General features: G+C 37.7%; 1 protein-coding gene across 5 annotated transcripts in view; it reads left to right on the forward strand.

The window, feature by feature from the left end:
* BMPR1B (bone morphogenetic protein receptor type 1B) overlaps positions 1–23,075 on the forward strand; it is a 393,326-nt gene that overhangs the window by 338,410 nt on the left and 31,841 nt on the right. For 4 of the 5 annotated variants that reach the window (XM_073891987.1, XM_073891988.1, XM_025873558.2 and 1 more), the window contains 3 exons: positions 9,554–9,713; positions 19,412–19,514; positions 20,118–20,220. In XM_073891987.1, the coding sequence (XP_073748088.1) occupies positions 9,571–9,713; positions 19,412–19,514; positions 20,118–20,220 (349 nt within the window). In that variant the 5' untranslated portion in view covers positions 9,554–9,570. The remainder of the gene's footprint in view (positions 1–9,553; positions 9,714–19,411; positions 19,515–20,117; positions 20,221–23,075) is intronic. The other variant, XM_073891989.1, reaches the window with a different exon arrangement.

Raw genomic sequence — 23,075 nt, forward strand, 5'->3', positions numbered from 1 at the left:
CTTTGTCTTCTAATTCTTATTTCAGCATCATTATTATCTGGCTAAATTCGTGTTTTTATAAAATCATTATTCTTTGTATATTCATGTAATTGTGCTTTTTATGCCTTAGTTGATGTGTTCTGTCTTGTTTTTGTTCCAAAATGCCTGGCTTATGTTTTTGAGGCTGGCTTGATTTTGCACAAATTTAGTATGGCTTTATATGAAAGTTACTTTTTAAAAAATAAATCCCTTTTCATAATGATAACAGTAGATGAAACAGTCCGATTTCTTACTGTCTCTTTTTCTCAACTGGGAACTGGCTATTAAGAAGATCTTAATCAATAATTAAAAACCCCCCAACAAACAGAAGCCCAGGACTAGATAACTTCACTGGTGAATTCTACCAAAACAATCAAAGAAGAATTAATGCCAATTCTTCTCAAACTCTTCCAAAAAACAGAAGAGGAGGGAACACATTCAAACTCATTTTATGAGGCCAGCAGTACCCTGATACCAAAACCAGACAAGGACAACAGAAGAAAAAGAAAGTTATGAATAAATATCCCTGATGAACACAGATGCAAAAATCCTCAGCAAATTGTTTTACATTAAAAGTGTCATTCACCATGATGAAGTGGAATTTATTCCAGGGTTATAAGGATGGTTCAACAGCCACAAATGAATCAATGTGATATACCATAGTAACAAAAGGAAGGATAAAAGTCATATGATCAACTCAATGGATACAGAAAAAGCACCTACAAAAATCAACATCCATTTATAATAAAAAACTCTTGACAAGGTATAGAGGAAAGTCACCTCAAAATAATGAAGACCATCTGCAAGCAGCCCACAGCTAACATTATATTCAATAGTGAAAAGCTGGTAGCTTTTCTTCTAAGATCAGGATAAGACAGGGATGCCCACTCTCACCACTTTTATTCAACATAGTATTGGAAATCCTAGCCAGAGCAATTAGATAAGAAAAAGAAACAAAAGAGATACATACTGGAAAGAAAGAAGTAAAGATATTACAGTTTACAGAGGCTAAGGACTCCACCAAAAAACATTTGAACTAGTAAATGAATTCCAGTAAAGTTGCAGGATATAAAATCAATATATAGAAATCTGTTGCATTTCTATACACTAGTAATGAAATATCAAAAAGAAAAATTAACGTAGTCTCATCTACAAGTGTATCAAAAAGAATAAGATATCTAGGAATAAATTTAACCTAGGAGATGAAAGATCTATACACTAAAAACTATGAGACATTGGATGAAAGAATTGACACAAATAAATGGAAAAATATTTCATGGTCACAAATTGTAAGAATTAATATTGTTAAAATGTTCATACTGCCCAAAGCAATCTACAGATTCAGTGCAAACCCCATCAAAATTCCGGTGGCATACAATTCTAAAATTTTTATGGAGCCATGAAAGACACCAAATAGCCAAAGTAGTCTTGAGAAAGAAGAACAAAGCTGGAGCCATCATGCTCCCTGATTTCAAACTATAGTTGACCTTTTAACAATGTGGGGTTTAGGGGTGCTTGTCCCCCATGAAGTAAAAAATTCACTTACAACTTTTTACTCCCCCTAAACTAATAACCTACTGCTGACTGGAAGCCTTACTGATAACATAAACAGTTGATTAACACATATTTGTATGTTATATGTATTATATACTGTATTCTTAAAATAAGCTAGAGAAAAGAAAATGTTATTTAAAAAATTCATAAGGAAGAGAAAATAAATTTACAGCACTGTACTGTATTTATCGAAAAAAACCTATCTATAAAATCTGCACAGTTCACACCAGTATTGTTCAACTATATATTACAAAACTATAGTAATCGTAACAGTATGGTATTGGCATAAAAACAGACACAAAAATTGATAGACTAGAGAGCCTAGAAATAAACCCATGCATACATGGTCAGTTAACTTATGACAAAGGAGCCAAGAATATATAAGGTAGGAAAAGGACAGTTTCTTCAGTTAATGGTATTGGGAAAACTCAGCCACTGTCTTACACCACACACAAACATTTACTCAAAATGGATTAAAACCTTGATCTTAAGACTGGTAACCATAAAACCCCTTAGAAGAAAACATAGGCATAGGCTCCTTGATATTAGTCTTGGTGATGATTTTTTGGATCTGACCCCAAAAACAAAGGCAACTAAAGCAAAAAAATAAACAAGTGGGACTATATCTCAAACTGAAAAGCTTCTCCACCCAAAAGGAAATCATTGATAAAGTAAAAAAGGCAACCTACTAGGTGGAAGAAAATATTTGCAGATCATATATCTGATAAGGGATATATCTTTATATATCAGAATATATAAAGAACTCATACAACTCAATAGTAAAAATAAGTGATTTGAAAATGGGCAGAGGATCTGAATTGATGCTTTTCCAAAGAAGACATATAGATGCCAAACAGGTACATGGAAAGATGCTCAACTTTATTAATCATCAGGGAAATACAACACAAAATGAGATTTTACATCACACCCGTTAGAATGGTTGTTATCAAAGAAACAAACAAACAACGTATAAATGCTGGCAAGGATGTGGGGAAAGGGGAACCCTTGGGCCCTATTGTTGGGAATTAAATTGGTGCAACTGCTATGGAAAACAGTATGGAGGTTCCTCAAAACATTAAAAAACCCTACCATATTATCCAGCAATTTCACTTCTGGATATTTACCCAAAGAAAAATGAAAATACTTAACTTGAAAAGAAAAATGCACCCCATCTTCATTGCTGCATTATTTATAATAGCCAAGATATGGAAACAACTTAAGTGTCCATCAGTGGATGAATGGATAAAAAATGTGGTATATAAATACACACTGAAATAGTATTAGTCATGAAAAGAAGGAAATCTTGCCATTTGTGGCAGCATGGATGGACATTGAGGCCATTATGTTACGTGAGATAAGACAGAGAAAGACAAATACCATATGGTCTCACTTATATGTGGAGGCTTACAAAACAATATGAAACAAAGAAGTCAGGCTCATTGATAAAACAGATTGGTGGTCGCTAGAGGCAGGGGAGGGGAGTGGGCGAAATGGCTGAAGAGAGTAAAAAGGTACAAACTTCCACTTATAAAATACGTCATGGGAATTTAATGTGCAGCACGACACTATGATATCGTTATACAGTTAATATGTAATACAGTTAGCAATACCATCTTGCATTTTGAAAATGGAAAGTTCTCATCATAAAAAAAAACAATGCATGGTGATGGATGTTAATTAGACTTATTTTGATGATCTCTTGCAATATACACACATATCAAATCATCATATTGTCCACCTGGAACTTATATAATGTTGAATGTCAGTTATACCTCAATAAGAAAAAGATCTTATAATTTTTCTTTTTAACAGTGTTCTTAGATTTTAAGATGAGTCTAATCAGATCATTCTGCTAATCATTTCATCATTCTGCTGCTGATGCTTCTATTAACCTCCAAATTATCACTCAATTATTTTATCTCATGACAAGAAATATTGTGTGATAATGAATTTCATTTCACAGGGAGTTAAACACATATAGATTAATTGACTCCTAAGTAGCAGTTGCACACTTTTATATAAATTACTCTCTTGATTTGATTATTTTGGCAAAAGCAAGTGAAGAAGTGTCCACTTGTCTCCTTTGCATTTAACCATTCATTTCTTTAATAATGCTAATTAAAGAAATCATTTTATGATCTCACCACTTTTACATGTATAGGTTACATTGTATGAATGCAACCTTACATGCTTATTCAGGATCTGATCTGTTAATTCACTTTATAGAAATGGTATCTCTATTATGAGCTAGCGATATTTTTTTTTCTCCTTTATTTTTGTTCTTGAGGAATGTGTTTCTGGTAAAATGACATACATTCTGACTACGTGTTAATGTTAAGTATTTTAGAAAGATTATGCAGCACTATTTCATCCTTATTTATATAGGAAGTATGGTTTTTCACTGATTTGTCCAGCGTTTGAGAGCCAGGAGTTGGCTAAAACTTGCTTGGAGCTAGTAGACTCAGGTATCTTTCCATATTAATAACTGAAATAGTTAACTTAGAATGTTCTACAGAATACCTCAAAATAGATTGTTGATAACTTGCCATATAGACTGAGGCACACACACATACAAACACATAAAATATGGTAAACCATAGTGGATTTAGTGTTACTACCAAGCCAATGTTCATTGGTTTTGGTGGTGTATCCCATAATGAAGATTATCTAGGGAAGTTTCTTCTTCCTTGCTGGATTTTCTTTTTTGATTGCCTGAGTTTTCCTTGTTAACTGATGTTCTTTATTCCCCACCAGGATATGAGACTAATTACTTCCCTGTTTTGAAGTGAGAAGCAATTTGCAAATGCATTTAAATAGCTCCATCTACTATCTATAGCTACTCCATAGATCCATGCTGATGTAAAAACACATATCATGGTTCTTTTGAATGCAAGCTATGAAAAATTTCGTGATGCAAAGTATGAAAATTTCATGATCCAAATTAGTAGTTCTTGACAAAGGTAATTAAATTTTCCACAAGAACTAAGATCTTCATACATTTCCTCAGTATCCATATAGATGTGAATCTTCCATTTTTATCACACACACACAGACTACAGAGGATTTATCATATGAGATACATTATTTCAAAACCTGCTAATTTTTGTTTGAACATAAAGAGGCTGGCTTATTTTTTCTTAAAGTATCCTTCCAATTTCTCCTGTTTAGTAGAGTGTATACCTGTTCCTTTTTACATTCATTTTTTGTATTTTTCTCCATTTCTCTAAACAGATAATTGTATGGCTACCTCTTGATTATTCAATTTTAGGCATTACCTTTGACTTTCTACTTTTGAAGCTTTACCACTCTCTCCCCCACTATATACATATTTCCATCCGCTATGCTATATGTATAGAAGTTAAAACCTTATCTGTTTCCTTAGATTCCTATATTTCCATCACAAATTAATTTCCTAACTCTTAATCAGTTTAAATTTAAAATACCTGAGTGATTTTATGAATGTTAACTTTTTGGACCTCTGTCTCCCAGAATTTTTTGACCTGCCTTCAGTCAGGTCTGGTCGTTCTTTAGGTCCAGTCATAGCTTTCATCTTACTCTCCACGTTTACCATTATCTTGAGAGTGTGCTTTGCCTTTCTCTTGGGTTGGATCTCCCATAGCAGAAACTCATTTCTTCTGTTTTCTTGTTTACACGTTCATTCGGGCAGAACATCTCCTCCAATAGCTTCCTGAGAAAGGTATTGTAGGAGAGATAAATTTTTGACACCTTAAAAATCTTCAAAAAATTTTTTTCATGTCATATTTGATTTGTAATTTGCCCAGGTATTGATTTCTGGATTTGAAACACTTTTCCCTCAGAATTTTGAAGACATTGTTTTATTCTAGTTTCCAGTTTTGCTGTAGAAAATTCAGTGCCACACTTGCTTTTAATCTTTTATTTTTATCTTTTATATATATAAAATATATGTTATATAAGATCACCCTTTGTCTGTAGTGTTATAAAATTTTACGACATACCTTGTTGTAGGTCTATTCGTATACTCTATGAATCCTTTCAAACTAGAATATCATGATTTTCAGTTATGGGAATTGTACACAATTTATTTATTTGATGATTTCCTCCCCTCTATTTTCTCAAGTCTCTCTTTCTGGAGATATTATTATTATTCATGTTTTGAATTTCCTAGATTGATGCTCTAATTTATTGAACTCTTCCATCTCTGTGTTTTGCCCTACATTGTGGGAGATTTCCTGATCTTTATCTCAACTCACCTACTGAGATTTTAATTTAGGCAATCATATTTTTAGAGTTCCTTATCTGTTACTCCCTTTTTGTAGCAACACGTTCTTGTTTCATTGATGTATTTTTTTTTAATAAAAAATGACAGTATTGTTTTTTAAAGTTTTTTTTCCCATCATATGTTTCTTCCAGGTGGATTTCTTGTGTGTGTGTTTTGTTCTCAGTATTTGATGTTTGAGCCTTTCTTTATGTATCTAGTGATCCTGAATTAGTGGTTTGTGCATAAGAGAATGGGTCACTGTAAAAGGAGATTGGAGGCTCTGTTCATTGGGTAGATCTTGTCACCAGCGGGCCTTACCATAAGATAATACTGCAGGGCTGTTTCGCTGAGAAACCTCTAATATCTCTGTGTTTAGGTATTCTGTTTGTTCTTGATCTGGTCAAATTGCTGAGTAAGGAAGAGATAAGTCAGGCTGCATGAAGTTCTGGAAGCCATGTAGAGGGAGAGGGCAGGAGGCGTCAACAGCCGGTGTCAATGGTCACTGGATGTTTGCAGTAAGGTGGTACCCCCAACCTCCCTGTGCTGAGTTTTCTACAGCCCCTCACCCTGATGGTAAAACAGGAACATAGGAGGGCAGCTCAGGGATACGCATCACAGATTTACTCTTCCAGTCTTCTGTGGGGATGTGGGGCTGGGGAAGGTGCAGGTAAGATGTTACCAGCATTTGGGGATGGGAGAGGGCAGCTGAACGCTACTTCTAAAAGCAACTTGTGGTACCACTTTGGGGTCTTTTTGGAGTTAAGTGGTAAGATTGTTTTGCTTCTTGACTTTTCTCTACCTTTGGCCTAGGAATCAGCGTCTTTGGCTTAGTTAAATCAGTTAACTGCTTTCCTTCTGTTTCCTAGGTTTTTTATTGCTCTCTTTTATATTGCAGGTTCATTTTTTTAAGCCTTTTTTTCCTGTTGTTCTAGTGGGATTCATAATTAAAATACTTTGTAATCTACCCTTTCCAACAAAAAATATATTTTAATATTTTTCTTACCAATAAATATATTTCCACACCAACATTTTAATGACTACATAGGAATCTGTTTTTAGAGATCTGACTTATCCCCTGTTGTAAACGTGGGTTGTTAGAAGCAATATTGCAAAGAACCTCCTTCTAGCTAGAATTTGTATCAGTCTTTAAATAAATTTAAAATGTGAGAAAATTATGAATCCTTTCTAAAAATGTTTCTTACCAAGTGACATCTTATTTCCGATAGCATGAAGATGCTTCCTTTTCTAATGGAGACCTTTCAGTGTAAACATTCCATTTAACCATTTTTCCCACCAGATGGGAAATCCTGTGTATGTTCAGTTCATCCTACATACTCAGGCTGTGCCTGGAACAGAAAAGGCACCTGATACATATTTGCTAATGAGACATATGCATAATAAATGAATTTTAATTATTTGTTTTAAAACTTCAAAGAGAAGCAGTCTGGTATGAAGGAAGCAGGATGTAATAAATTTTAAATGACTTATTTTCATCACTTAGAGTTACTTCGATGTTACTCAGGTCGTAAAGTTTGTAAGATTGAGAACCAGATTTAAAAAGAAGGAAGCCAGCATGGCAGGGTGATATATAGGCTTACCAACACACACTGCACCTGGAGAGCAAGCAGTGCTGAGGTATTTGTGCAGGCAAATTTGTAACAAATGGCTTTAAATACAAGATAGTAACATATAATATGTTTATTTTGGAATTTAAGGATCAGCCTCCTATTGTATAGAGATAATATACATCTATTGCAATGAATTATATGGTTGGATTAAATAAACATTACTTTGCTTAATCTAGTCCTGGGTTTCTCAAAGTGGGGTCTGCGCATGATCAGTCTCAGAATCACATGGGATCTTGAATATTCACTTTCCTTGGCTTGCCTGAGACCTAATGGAATCAGAATCACTTTGAGTCGCCCAAGATTCTGTGTATAACAAACTCTGCATATACACATTTACAACCTTCATGTCTTCTCTAGACTAAAATTTAAGAAACTTTGAGAAAGTTAGGTACACATCTTATATAAATTTGAAAAATCTAATGAATTTAGAATTAATGATTGGGGAAATTCTGGTAAATTGATTTAATACATTTTATTGCTTTCCCCATCAGTTATTACTCTCTAAGAATTCACCTAATTAGATTACCATACAGAAAGTCAGGAAAAAATATATCTTCTTTTTAAACTTCTCATTCTCTGATGTGACCAGTGGCTAGAGGCATTAATTTGTAGTTTAAGAAATGAACACATGCATACTGCATAACACATCTGTTGAGTATATTGCATCTCTGGCCTAGAATTTCATTTTTTTAACCCAACGTATTTTAGATCACATTTTTTGTTGAGATTTGTTTTAATTATAGGCAAGTTCGATGTGTTGTGAGAGAGATCTTAAACATTGCTCAGGTTGACAGTTTATTCAGTGATGTAGCATGTCTGAGAACTCGTGCCCCAGTACCTGGAACATAATAGGTATTAGATAATGCATGCCCCCCTGGCGGGCATCATTACTTTCCAAAGGTGGTAGTAAAGAGGGAAAGTATGAAAACCATCTCAGTGATAGGTCACCCTATATGAATGGAATCCTTACTATTTATTTATTTAATTTATTTTTAAAGATTTTATTTATTCATTAGAGAGAATGAGAGAGAGAGAGCATGAGAGGGGGGAGGGTCAGAGGGAGAAGCAGACTCCCTGCTGAGCAGGGAGCCCAATGCAGGACTCGATCCCGGGACTCCAGGATCATGACCTGAGCCGAAGGCAGTCGCTCAACCAACCGAGTCACCCAGGCGCCCTGAAATCTTACTATTTAAAAAGTAAAAAAAAAATTAGATCTTTCCAATACTATTAGCTAACATCTACCAAGTATTACTACGTAACATATACATTCTAAGCTATTGACATGAGGTAGGTGCCTATAATTATCTCTACTTTAATGATAAGTGAAGCACAGTGAGATTATTTATAAAGTTATCCAAGGTCGACCAACTGGTAAATAGTGAAGTCTAATTATGAACACAGAAAATCTGTGTCTAGAGATCACATCTACTATCATATCATGTTTTCCATTCAAGTTGTAGTACCATCGCTACTATAACGGGAAGGCACTTTTCATGTAAATGCTGAGGGGGAAGATGTATCATTTGATGTATCTTAGTGATAACTAAGTTTTCATCTTCCTACCAATTTTGCATATTAAATATTTCTGATAATTTCTTTAAAAATATATGATACACCTAAAGTAAAGAGACTAATAGGAAGACAGTTTTAGGGTCCAAACAATCTGGGTTTAAGTGCTGGCTTCATGATTTATTAGCTGTGTGCAGATCACTTAAACTTTGAGTCTTAATTTTCTCATCTGCAAATGGGAATGATATTTACCCATACCATTACCATACAGAGTAGGGATGATCTATCTATTAGTGCTCATTGAGCTCGTTGTACTCAATCAAATACAACTATTATAATTTAATGTATAGGATGCTATCCTGAAAGGGTGATGAGAATTTCTGTATTTCATAGGCGACATATATTACATAATCATAATAGTTCTATAAGTAGAGTTATCCTGAGCATAATTTCTAATATCAAAATCATTAAAATAACTTTTATATTTAAATCTTTAAGTATCACCAGTACTTAATATTTTGTTTAATCTCATTGTTCTTTGGGTAGAAGACTTTGGCTGGGCTATCCCACAGATACTTAAACTCTTACTCTTTGTTCTTTTCAGCAAACTTACTTGATAACATGCTTTTGCGAAGTTCAGGAAAATTAAATGTGGGCACCAAGAAAGAGGATGGTGAGAGTACAGCCCCCACCCCTCGTCCAAAGATCTTGCGTTGCAAATGCCACCACCATTGTCCAGAAGATTCAGTCAACAATATTTGCAGGTTGGTCATATAAATTATTTAAACCTCGTTTTAACAAAGAGTCATGCTTTTTTGACTACGGAATTGTAGGCTGATGTTTTCCAAGAACACATTTTGGGGAATAGTGCCTAACTCCATTAACTCTCAGAGCTGTGCCTGTGTTTAGAAAAATATTAAATTGCATTTTGGCCTGAAATGGTGTTCTGAGATTCTTCTTCCTTGCTGCAAATATCACACATGTACATAAACATAGAACACAAGTCCCAGGCTTGGGACAAGGGTCAAGGAGCAAAAATCAGTTGTTTTATTTCAAAAAACCTTGTCCCCCAAATAAATTCAATCGTAGGGGGTGTCATATGTGTGAGGATAATTTTTATTTGTTTTAACCATTCATCATGTCAATGGTGGTTAATATTTTGGAAAGCACACCTGAGTTGTTAGGAATATGCACTGGCTCTGGGAAGCAGTATAGTGATAGAGCTCACGTGATGAGTCTACCAGATATTAGGAAAGACATTGCCAGAGTATTAGAGAATAAAGTCCTTAGTGGATAATCATATCTGTATCAAAACTTTTTTTGAAACTGAACTGTTTACCTCTTTCTTTCTTATACATCTTAATGCAGCTACATCCATTTTGCTAGGCACTATCACCTGCATTTACACCGCCCCCCCCATGGGGACAACAGTGGGTAAAGAGGTATAGCATAATGAGGCCAGTGTGCCCAGGGAGATGTGGCAGAATAAACAGACAAGTGCAGATCTCAATAGTTAAAGTAGCAGAAAAGCAGCATCTCCCTCAATAAGGGTAACAGAAATAAATGGGAAGATGGGCTGCTAGGTTTGAAGACCAGGCAGAATATCTGAGCAATCATTTGGAGCCTCTTTACCCAGGAAGGAGCATGAAGCTGAGGTGAATGCTTTTTTTTTTTCTTCTTTTCTTCCTGAGAAAGAAAGCATATCCTGAGATAGATAGCTCAAGAAATATGTATTAACTGAATGACGGGGAAGAATGTTAGGTATATTCATAAATACATATCTCCTTTAATCAGCAAAACTATTCAGCATGGTAAGGCATGCTTATTTCTTACCATTAGACATAAGGAATTCACGGCCCAGGGAAGTCTGGTAACTCGGCTTTTATACGACAGAACAAAGTTGGGACCACTGAGACTTGTGCCATGGTAAAATGATTCCAGAGCTCAGACGTGTTTCCTGGGAAGCACTACCTGTTTGTAGTAAATGGCAAAAGTATCAGGAAAATGTCCAAGTTTTCTGAAGAAAAAAATTATCAGGAGAAAACATATTAGGGAGGTATTTTACTGTTTTTCCTGAGTGTGTAGTAATTAATAAATCTAGGTGTGTCATTTGAGCTATTTCTGGTGATCATATGTGTAGGCCTTCCGAAATCATCCCCACCTTAACTATTTTGTCCTCTTCTCTCCGTAGGCCATTAGTGGTCCTACGTTGACCTGGAGGAAAGTGGTCAGACGGGGCTCACTGCCGTGCAGGTGCTCAGTGTGGGAAGGAGAAGGTTGGCATGTTCCAAGAAGACTGGTTCTCCTAACATGCAGCGAGCAGGAGGAGGTGTGGCTGTAGTCGAGCCTGGAGCCAGGAAGGGTTACTCACGGCCTGGTCGGTTCTATTAAGAATGTTTGTCTTATTCCTGGAGGCATTAGGCGGCCATGGAGGGGGATTTGTTTAAGCAGGAGTAGCAGTAGTATTGATGTGGATTTCGGAAGGACTTGATCTTGGACTCGGGTGGTGCTGGCACAAGAGGGAGATGCATGTGTTGGGGAGCTGTTTAGAAGGAGAGTTTTACGTTGATGAACTGGGTGTGCGAGGGGCCCAGAGGGGCTTCAGGGGTTGTTGGAGGTACATTTAGATGAACAGCGTAGGCTTCTCATGAAAGAGGACAGAGGGGAATAATTAAGTTCCAACCTGGACATGCTGAGTTTAAGGTTTTTGACACTTGCAAATGGAGATACCAAAGAGTGGGCCATGGGATGTGGATTTGGAGCTGAGATGAAGAGCTTGCAGGGAGAGTCTAGAGTGAGTAGAACATGAGTCAGTTTTTGCTGTGAAGCAAATGACTTACAACGAAGGACATTTATTTTTTCATTCCTGGGTCTACATATTGGCCGCAGCTGTGCTGGGTCCTGCTGGATTGGGTGGGCTTGGCATCGGGCTGCTGCTTGAGTTCGGGCCTGCTCCACATGTTTGTTCATCCTTCTTTTTTTTTTTTTTTTTTTTTTAATAAAGATTTTATTTATTTATTTATTTATTTATTTGGGAGAGAGAATGAGAGAGAGAGAGAGAGAGAGAGAGAGAGAGAGAGAGAGAGCATGAGAGGGGGGAAGGTCAGAGGGAGAAGCAGACTCCCCGCTGAGCAGGGAGCCCGATGTGGGACTCGATCCCGGGACTCCGGGATCATGACCTGAGCCGAAGGCAGTCGCTGAACCAACTGAGCCACCCAGGCGCCCTTGTTCATCCTTCTTGAGCCAGAAGATAACCAGGGTATGTTCTTTCTCACTTGACTGGGAGGGAGCAACCTCTTGTACTTGTGGCATGTCCTCTAACTTTCCACTCACCAAATCAAGTGATAGGATCAAAGCCCAGCTTTGGAGAGAAGCCATGGCTAGGGTGGGGCATGAAAAATTGAGTACAGTAATAGAACAATCTGGTAGACCAGAGTAGGACTGAGCCTTGAGACATTTAATGCCTGGGTCAAGGAGGCTCTTAGAAGATTCAGAATGAACAGAAAGCAGTGAGTGTGGTAATCATTGAACCAGGTTTACAGAGGGAGGAAGTAAGGTCAGCTGTGTTAGAAGCTGTTAGAGGTCAAGTCGGATAAGAACCAAAACCTGGTGGTCAGATTTATTGACCTTGATAAGTGCAGTTTAGAACTGTGTATTCCAAAGTCCTGAATTCTTGACCATCAGCCATCCCCTGAACTGGATCTCAAAGGAGTGAATATTCACTCTTGGGTAAAATGCACATCGTTTTTGCTAATAAGATGTTAACTCCATTTGAGTTTCCTGTGAGCTGAGATCAGTGCGTGTGACTCACAGTGGCTGCTTTTGTTCCTGGGCCCCAAGACCTTAGAATAAATTCAGGGCTCCATTCTTGTAAATCCACGATCTACTCTTTTGACTTCCAGCAATCAGTACTTCTCATGCTATTTCTGGTGAAAGATACTCCCCCGCCCCATCAGTTGCACTGATACTTTTCTAAAGTACAATAAAAATGAATTACTAGAAAATAAATTTAAAAAACTTATAAATTATATGTCCAGATATTTCTGTTTCCTATTATTGAGATTCAGTAGAGCTAAATTTATTGCTATGCAAGTTTCCAATTTTGTATTAACTCCTCACAGACCGGTAACAGTTTGCTGGCTTGCAAGGGAACACGCTTGGAGTAATATTGCATTCAGTCTTGCACTCCTAGGTAAACCAGTTCTAAAGCCCAGCGCATGCTTTGTTGAAGCTTAGATGAGGACTCGTTCAAGCTGTGTGGCCTGAGACCTTGTAGTAGGCAGTTCTTAGCCAATCTGGGTATCCTAGGTAGGTCTCAGGCACATTACCACTCCCATATTTTATCTCTGTCAAGATAATATCTATCTTCTAAATATCTTTCCGGTTGTTAAATTTGTGACTCCTTCCCATTCCTTTTCTAGATTTATTCCTCGGACCTGAGACTATCACTACACACCTTGAATGCTTCAAAGTGTCCTGCAATAACTCTTTACATGACTTTCACCGTGCCAGTGTTTTGTCTTATTTTCAAGCCTTGTTTGTCTATTTTTTTTTCCCTCTATATAATCTGGTCCTGCTTTATATATCCTTCCCTGTTTTACTTGACTTGGCCTGTGATAGTCATTTTTTGTTACCACTCGTGACCTCTCTCAAGTTTGCCCAGACCCTCGCACAAGTCTATCCATTTCTAAAAATTATTTTTTACTCTTTTTCAGAGATGATTTTAAATACATTACCATTTATCTTACTGGGTTTGACCAAGAATTCTGCCTGGACAGTTTTCAGGGCTTACAGGTGTAATAAATCACATTGGATGTTTGCACGAAGGATGTGCATATGACACCAGGCTGCCTAAATGAAAAATTAGACAAGTCTCCCGACTGGACTGTACCTTGAAGAGTCACAGGGGGGATAAAGGGGAAGCTTAGGGGCTGTGAGCCTTTTTATAAAGTCTGCATTAACCCAAGACTTTTAAACCTCTTGCTGAATGTGATGATGTGAGTTTTCAGACAGGTGCTCCTGACCTAAGATCTCAGAATGTCTAAAATGCACATTGTTCTCCTCTGTTTATACATCTTCCATTGCATCCATTTTATTCCATTGTTGCTCAGACCATCTGAATATTGAGCTTTATGATCTTTTAAAGAACTGTTGAAGATTTTCGAGCAGAGAAGGAAGATGTGAGGTTTCTCAGGAAGTGCTGTGCACAGTCATTCCAAGTCCAGTGAGAGGGGACAGGGAGGCCTGCTAGAAGGCTCTCAGAGCAATCTAAGTGAGAGACAGAGAGGTGAGGTGAGAACATACAAATCCACAGGGTGGTGAGGTGAGAACATACAAATCCACAGGGTGGTGAGGTGAGAACATACAAATGCCCGATTCATATAAAAATGGAGACAAATTCAAAAGATCTTGTAGCTCATAGAAAAAATGAACAAAATGCCACATCACTTGGAATGGCTTAGATGAGGACTCGTTTAAGCTGTGTGGCCTGAGACCTTGTAGTAGGCAGTTCTAGAGAAGGGTGTAAGATAGTTACACATTCTTGAAGATAAAGTAAAAGGCATCTCTCACATTGGAACTTTATCAGTAATTTAACTTCACCTTCCTGTGGAGATATGACGTCTCAGAGGAAAAAACCAGAGATGGGGCGCAGTAGTAGCCATATATGTTTTACCCACTTTCCCTCACTACTGTGGGAATCTACCCATCTAAGATGATAAGGAAAAAAACATATACACTTTAGGATTCTGTTACTTTGATAACTACCACTGTTCAATATTCTTTTTTTTTAAATATTTTATTTATTTATTTGACAGAGAGAAAGAGACAGTGAGAGAGGGAACACAAGCAGGGGCGGGTGAGAGAGGGAGAAGCAGACTCCCCGCTGAGTAAGGAGCCCGATGCGGGGCTCGATCCCAGGATCTTGGGATCATGACCTGAGCCGAAGGCAGACTCTGAATGACTGAGCCACCCAGGTGCCCCATGTTCAATATTATTCTTTGCTTTTTTCCCCAAGTCTGTAGAAAACACCTTGACTAGCTTATGATTTCTATCCTTACTGCTAGAAGTTGAATGACTTGGTTTCTCCTAGGACTGTGTCATTCATAGACTATGAGCTCCCTCAGAGCTAAGGCTGCTTCTTCCTCAGCTTGTGTCTGGGTCTCTAACTCTGCCAGAATCATCGTGTGCTCAATAAATGTTTGTCAAATGAACTACTGTTAACAAAGATCTAAGCAGCTTTTACTGTTTTAGTTAACTAAAATTTACATGATTTAGATAACGGCTCTAAAATTTGTATGTATTTTTGAGTTTATCTGTGACAGAAAACTTCAAAAACTTTCTTTATTCCCTTGAATGTGAAATAGATATTTTAGAAGACAAAAGGTTCTCAAGGACTGATTTTAAAATCTACTTATAATCAAACAGTCTTTCCAATCAATTCTGGCTGAAACCTAAAAGAAATTTGAGGGCACCTGGGTGGCTCAGTTGGTTAAGCGACTGCCTTCGGCTCAGGTCATGATCCCGGAGTTCCCGGATCAAGTCCCGCATCGGGCTCCCTGCTCAGCAGGGAGTCTGCTTCTCCCTCTGACCCTCCCTCCTCTCATGTGCTCTCTCTCTCTCATTCTCTCTCTCAAATAAATAAATAAAATCTTTAAAAAAAAAGAAATTTGAAAGAAATTTAGGAATTCTAGTATTTCTCGCATACTGAGATAAAACTGGTATAAATATTTATCAGTCAAGAGAGCTATAATCCTTATGGGCAGAGAGATCCACTTCAGCAGGTATCCATATATATAATTAATTTTTGTCAAGAGCAAAATTTTAAACTACTCAGTAATTAATTTATTTGATAATTTAAAAATTTTATTTTAGTTTTTTAATATTTTAATAATGCTTTAAGACTTCCTGTCACCCTGATTGAGCAGAACAGATACACTACTCTTAACCAATGCTTAACAATTATTTTATAGTTACATTAATCTTTATCAAGATCTAAACTAGTTAGAAAAAACTTCTACAACAGTCCCTCCTCAACCATGGTGGTCACGTATCTGAACAACCCTAGCATCTGCAACAGGGAAACATAACATCTTTGTGGAAGAACAGAGGTAAAGGGACCACATCCTGAGTAAACCTTATAAACACTTGATTCACTGGAACAAAACAAAAAAGAGAGCACCTTAGATAAAGATGCTGGCAGTGCACCTTTAGACATGTATGGAATTGGTTTCTGACTATTCTACAAGAACTCATGAAGGAATTGGAGTCCAAGAGGCAGTTTATAAACCCAGTTTGACTACAAATGAGAGGAGTGCAGGCTCTGGATGCACATCCATACAAAACTTTGGGCTTCGTATATCCATTTCTTACTTGCTTACTTGCTTCTTACTGAAAATCTCTTGAGGAAGTTAATTCCCGAATGATCTCTCTAGATGTTCTAGACACTTCCTTGCTTTTGGAGTTTTGGGCAGATTCAAGGAGCCACAAACCTGTGGCACCATCCGATGGTTTTAACAAAAGTTCATCATCAGTGCTTTGACTTCGCATGACCTATAAATTCTCAAATGCTTTGCTTTTTTTCATAAATTAACATTATGTTGAGAGGCAGTCAGTGATGATGACTGATCCCCTTGGTATGCAGCTGTTCTATTTCGCTCATGATTTGTCTTTACCTTTAATACAGGGGCAGCATTTTCGAAATGTTACATCAATTTCCTTTTTTAAAAATTCATTATCGTTACTGTAACCAAATGGCATCCCTGTATATACATCTCACTGCTTTCAGGTTTTTTTTTTTTTAATGATTTCTACTCGTGTTTTCTTCATGAGGCTTCATTTCTTCTTTTTACCACTTTCAACTCCGTGGGAATAATAGGGTAATAATAATCAATATAAAACTTTTAAAAGCTAAGCTTAAACATGGCAGCCAGGCAGCAGAATATTCAAATAAGCCAATGCCAAGACTTAATCAATCACCTTTTGTGACAGTCAGCAGCCGTCTCTCAGTGGAGGGGGTTGAACAGCTCTGACTCAGGAGCACAGCTTGGTTTACGTTTGTGTTTGCTCAAGAATTGAAAGTTCTCAAGTGATTCTTAAGCTTCTATAATTGCACTGCTCCTTTCCAGTTAGTGTCCCTTGCTAGCTAGTAATTTCAGTGAGAAGCTTATAAATTATTTTTGCATTGCTTTGTTTTGCACCTGGGTGGCTCAGTCGGTTAAGCGTCTGCCTTCGGCTCCAGTCATGATCCCGGGGTCCTGGGATCAAGCCCCTCATTGGGTTCCCTGCTCAGCGGGGGGGAGCCTGCTTCTGCCTCGCGCTACTCCCTCTTGTGCTCTCTTTCTCTCTCATGAACAAATAAAGTCTTAAAAAATAGTATTTTTGCTTTGTTGCAGATAGTATGCACTTGAAATTGTTCTCTAACCTTTCAGCTTGTCCTCCAGCTACATATTTGTATTTTTAGCTCCACCCCCTTTGCCGTCAAGGCAGTGTATTTTTAAGGCTTGAATTTACTCTCCCTGGTTTCTTTATATTTCCCAGGACATTGTCAGAGTAACTTGCTAACAGCTTAACCAACTTTTTTTATTCTCTTTTTTGATCTTTATGAGTGTCTTTCCATATATTCAGATTTTGAGTAAGGGAAACTCATAAATAAGGAGAAATTAATCTTTTTAGATTTAACGTAGTGTATCACTTTTTCTAGCTGTGAAGTCCTAATGTCAGAAAACTGAGGTGACTTTATTTCTGATAATTCCTGAATTTTATTTTTGATGAGAAATAGAAGTTGCACATATGGTCTAAATGGGAAGGAAAGGAATAAAAAAAAAATCACACGGGTATTGTTTGCTCATATTGTTTAAATTTCTAAGGGACAGCTCTTATTTATTGCCTTCAGTGTTTACATGCTTTAGATTTTCATAGCAATTTCAGTAAATTGGCTAAAAAGCCCCCAAAGAATTCAGAGCAAGGGCTGTTCAGAGGCAGTCTTTCTTCCATGACAATATTCATGCATTTGACCTTAGTCTAACAAAGAGATTTATCATTGGCCCTTCTTAGTCATTCGTTAGTATATTTGAACTTTGCCGGTCTAGTTCTTATAAACCGAGGCATTCTGGATCACTTGAGGGTTACAAACTGAGTAAACCATTCTAAGGGTGTTGATGCTAACTGGAGGGCTAACGTATGGCAGAATACTGCTGCCACTGATACTGAATAGACAAGCCCACAAATCACGGCTAATGCTGTCCATGCTCAGAGCTTTCTTCCCTTGACCTTTCAGGACGACATTGCCATATCTGTCTTGGATGCTGAGCAAGCATATGTATGAGAAAAAGATGGAGATATAATTTAGTGTTTTATTTCTTAGCACATGCAGTAGTGGTTGGTGACTAACATTAGGAGTCTGCTGGCATTCATCACCCTAACTTGTGAAGACAGTAAAGTCTGTTTATAAATAATTCTGTATGTCAGAGTTCTTGTTTTCCAGATTTGGCCCCGGGAGAGGATAGTGCAAAATGTGGGGATGAAGGAAGCAACAGGTCCTTGACTCAAGGCCTCGTTCTGTTACCGTTTGTTCTGTGACCTTGTACGCATTTATTAGACTTCCTAACTTTAATTTCCTCATCTGTAAAATAGAAATAATACCCCTTTCTTTCCATTGTTGTTGAGAGGATTAAATGAGATAGAATAAGTAATTTTTTTTTTGTTTAAATCTAGACAGCCATACAGAAATTTAGAATTTTGTTTCTTTGCTTTCCGTGGTCTTGTTAAAACCCATTCTTTATGTTGTTCATCCTCACCCCCCCCACTCCATGCTTACAACAAAGCTTGATGTTTCCATATGACAGATCAGCCCCAAAGCAGAGGGACCAAATGGCAGAATCTTAGCTCGGTGATGCTGTGCTGATCCCAGCTCCTACCTGTCTTTCTTTTGGCGCCTTAGTAAGAGATAAGTTTATTTCATTTGGAGCAACTAGAACCAGCATAAATGTTCAGCTGCATGGGGGCAAACTCCTGCTGGGCCTCTTATTTGCTGTAAGGCCCTTGAGAAATTGCTCAAGCTCTCTGAGCCTCATTCGAAGGTGAGAATAATGCTGCCTTCCTCACAGGGTCATTTTTCTGGATTTGTGGAGGTGATGCCTCTAGAGGGCCAAAGCACGTGTTTAGTAATTGGTGTATGTGATTATTAATGGCATATGTTATATGGTAAGTTTGACTCCTTTCTCACAAGTTTCTAGACAAAGAAAATATTACCAAATGTTTTATGGTTATTAAATCAAATTTCATAAAAGGAAGTTTTGGAATTCTCTTAACAGATTGTAACCTGTAATGATCATCGACTTTGTCCCTTTGTGTAATAAAACAAATGATGAACATGTTCCTTTCTCCCTACACACACACACACACACACACACACACACACACACACACACACACTTACTTACTTTGCCTGTTTCGTCTTTAGCACAGATGGATATTGTTTCACAATGATAGAAGAAGATGATTCTGGGATGCCTGTGGTCACTTCTGGATGTCTAGGACTAGAAGGCTCAGATTTTCAGTGTCGGGTAAGGAAGATAAGTTGATTCTACTTTGTAACCTTTCATTGCTAGCTTTCAAACAGTCAGGTTTCAAGTTAGATAAAACAATTGCTTTTCTTGACTAGCCTGTCTTTTTATTTTTTTTATTTTTTTTTTTAAAGATTTTATTTATTTATTTGACAGAGAGAGACACAGTGAGAGAGGGAACACAAGCAGACTAGCCTGTCTTTTTAGTAAGTTGGAAAATAATTTGAAAATTCTCTCATTGGGCCAATTCTGCCTTCATTTCAAAATCAAACTTCTTGCTTAGTGACTCATTAGATCATCTTGCTCAGATTCCAGTTTAGTTAATTGCAGTAATCCAAGCCTTCTTCCTCAGTTTATAACTATGTGCCCTGGTTATTACAAATGTAATAGTAGTTTTGTTGAAATGCAAAAGCTGTGGTAAGATAATACATGGGAATTTAAGAGAAATTTTCTAATAGAAAATAACATTTTCAGGATGTTTGAGAAAAAATTATCAGAATTTTAAGTGAGCTCTCTAAATAGTGTTAGTTCTTTAAAAAGTTTTAGATTTTGTGACTTTGAAATTTAGGAGAACCCACTAATAGCTTTTCGGTTCAACTTTAGGACACTCCCATTCCTCATCAAAGAAGATCAATTGAGTGCTGCACAGAACGGAATGAATGTAACAAAGATCTACACCCTACATTGCCTCCACTGAAAAATAGAGGTAAGGAGGGGGAAGCTTTGGGGCTGGGAGAGCTTTGGGCACAAAGAAAATAAAAACCAGAATTGTTCTTTCTTTCCTAAATGATGTACCTGTATCATTTTCCACTGCTGGGGCAGGGGACTGAAGCCAGATGACATAATTCAAGTCGTTCTTGGAAGAGTAGTCATATGTGGCTTCATGCTGGAGAATCTTCTTTCTTAAACTTCTCCCCACTTCCCTGTAAGACCTAGAGGCCCTGGAGCTTGTAGTATGTTTCAGGAGCATAGAGGAGGGAGACAGTGTTTTATGCTTACCTCTAAGTGTTACTCAGAAGTTGCACTTCTCTCAAAAACTGCCACTAGGCTAACATGCATTAAAAAAATAAAGGACTGAATTGGATTATTTGCCGGATGTATTTCCTTTTGTCTGTTCTGGAGCAACTACATTTTAGTCAAATCATATGTCAGTGTATTGATAGAATGGGAAAGATGTCTAGAGAATTTAATTTGAAAACTTACACATTTAAGTGTTGCTCATGGAAAAAAAGACAAATATTGCAACCTGAAAGACTTTTTGTTAAAAACTCCTACGTTTCCTTTCTTCTCCTTGCTCACACCACAAAATAAATGACTGGAATTGTCAGAGTCCTAAAGCTTAAGTCTTAACGTAAGTGGTTTAAAATTATTTCTCATGATTGATTTTATTTCTTGAGAAAATCTTCCTTACAAAATATAATGACATTTCATGGATTTGATGATAACATTTTATAACATTTGTTTCTGCTGAAGCCCAGAAAGGTTTAAAGGATTGATTCATAATAATTCACATAAAACATTCACAGGCAGCTTTTTTAATATATATTTTCAGTCAGCATGGTAGGCATTAGGGATACAGAAATGGGTGAAGAAAATTGCTGCTCTCAAGACATGCCCACTGGGATGCGAGACATATGTAAATATTTAAATTATATTTGGTCAGGAATATCTTAGTGGAGTTAAATTATCAGTGTAGTAAGGACATAAATGGGGCAGCGGTTTACTCTGCCTGGAGTGGGAGGGTGTCAGAAGGGCTCTATAGAAGTGACACTTGAACAAGGCTTTAAGCATGAACAGGAATCCCCTAAGTGGGTAAGACAGGAATAAAATTTTTTTTAAAAAATTATAATGGGTAACATAAGCCAAGTATTATGTTCAGTATCACATTAATTAGCTCACTTGAGTCCCACCACAATCCTCAGAGGTCCTTAGAATTATTCCTTGTTTAAAGGTGAGGAAATCGCGGCACAGAGAGGTTTCCTGCTTTTCCCAAAGTTGCCCAGTCTCTTGGGAGCAGTGACTCAGAAGAGGCGGTGGTAAACGCAGACGTTTGGTTTGCAAACCGCAGGCGGCCGTCCGTGCTGGTTGGAGAAGATCTCACAATTAAGTTGTCTGAAAGCCTCGTTATTTAAAGTAGGTCTGTAGGTCTGCTCCTTAGTATCACTGGGAACTCATTAGGGATGTGGAATCTCAGGGCGCCTGAATGGCTCCCTTAAGGTGACACTTGACTTTGGCTCAGGTCACCATCTCAGGGTTTGAGAGAGAGTGCGGCGTGGAGCTCCATGCCGGAAGTGGAGCCTGCTTTAGAGTCTGCCCGTCCCTCTCCTGCTCCCCCCAACTCACTCACGCTCTCTCGAATAAATAATAAATACATGCTAAAGGAATAACGAAAAATTAAATAAGTGTGGAATCTCTGGCTCCACCCAGACTACTAAACTTATTTTTTAACAGTATTCCTTAAGCGATTTGTATGCACAGTACAGTTTGGTTAATACTTTCTGTAGGGAAAGGGTGGTATATGTGAGTATGGCTAGCACACTTGTGCTCACCATGTGAGTTTGATAACACCTTGTTCAAAGAGAAGTCTGCTCATGTCAAATTGCTGTAAACTTCTAAATGTTTACTTTCAGGTATTGTAGGCATTTCCTTGTGAACGAGTTGTAGAAAGTTGGCTGTTTACAGATGCTATTTTGAAGAGCACTGATATAGGGGCTTATGTATTGGGGATGGGGGAGGGAGGAGGGTGAGAAATGGCTGGACGTGAAGGTAGAAGCGCTAGATTTTAGGAACTCTTCCCTCAAGGAGGAAAGGTTGCTTACATGCAAGTGAAAGTGCTGTGTCCTAGAAGTTACTGTAGGGTTTAGGAAAATTCGGACTCTTCCCATTGTTGAAAGGGCTGCAGTGCACATGTTGTCCTGTAGATGGAGCCGTATTCTAGTTAGCACTAGACGGCTGAGGGAATGTTGTCTGAGGAGGTTGAGAATGTAGGGACTTTTAAATATAGTAGAATAAGTCTCTAGGGAATGGAGTGAAAAGGCTTTGACTAGAAAGACAGCAGCATGATCCTTGTTTTAGAGCAGTATGGGAAGGAGGACGTAGGAATGGTTGGTGCAAAATACTGAAAATTATACAAGGTGGTAGGCTTGGGTGGAATCTAGTGGCATTAAGGTTTACTGCTTTGAACTTTGAGGATCCCAGGGAGTGCCTAGGTGAGTTCTCTGCAGATTCCACCTCACCCTTCTGGTGCAGTCATTTTGGGGTCCAGTAAAAGTCACTGTAGGCTGCAGTCTGAGAATGAGGGCATTTTTTAACACAGGTCTACCATAAAACTGCTTTTTTTTTTTTTTTCTTCCTCTTCGCTTTAACTTCCGCCATAGGCACCGGCCATGGCCAGTGGTTTAAGAGGAGAGTGGGATGGGAGAAGTTCTGGGTGGACACATATTTGAGACAGATGAAAGTAATTTAGAAATAATTAGTCTTTTTCTTCTCACGGAACACAATAATCTGGATGTAAAAATCCTGCAGACCCACTGCTTAATGAGAAAGGGGCATGGTTGGAGG

Source organism: Callorhinus ursinus, unplaced genomic scaffold (genome assembly GCF_003265705.2).
Source record: "Callorhinus ursinus isolate GAN/ISIS: 27379988/994484 unplaced genomic scaffold, GSC_fseal_2.0 scaffold4, whole genome shotgun sequence".
NCBI classification, from domain to species: Eukaryota; Metazoa; Chordata; class Mammalia; order Carnivora; family Otariidae; genus Callorhinus; species Callorhinus ursinus.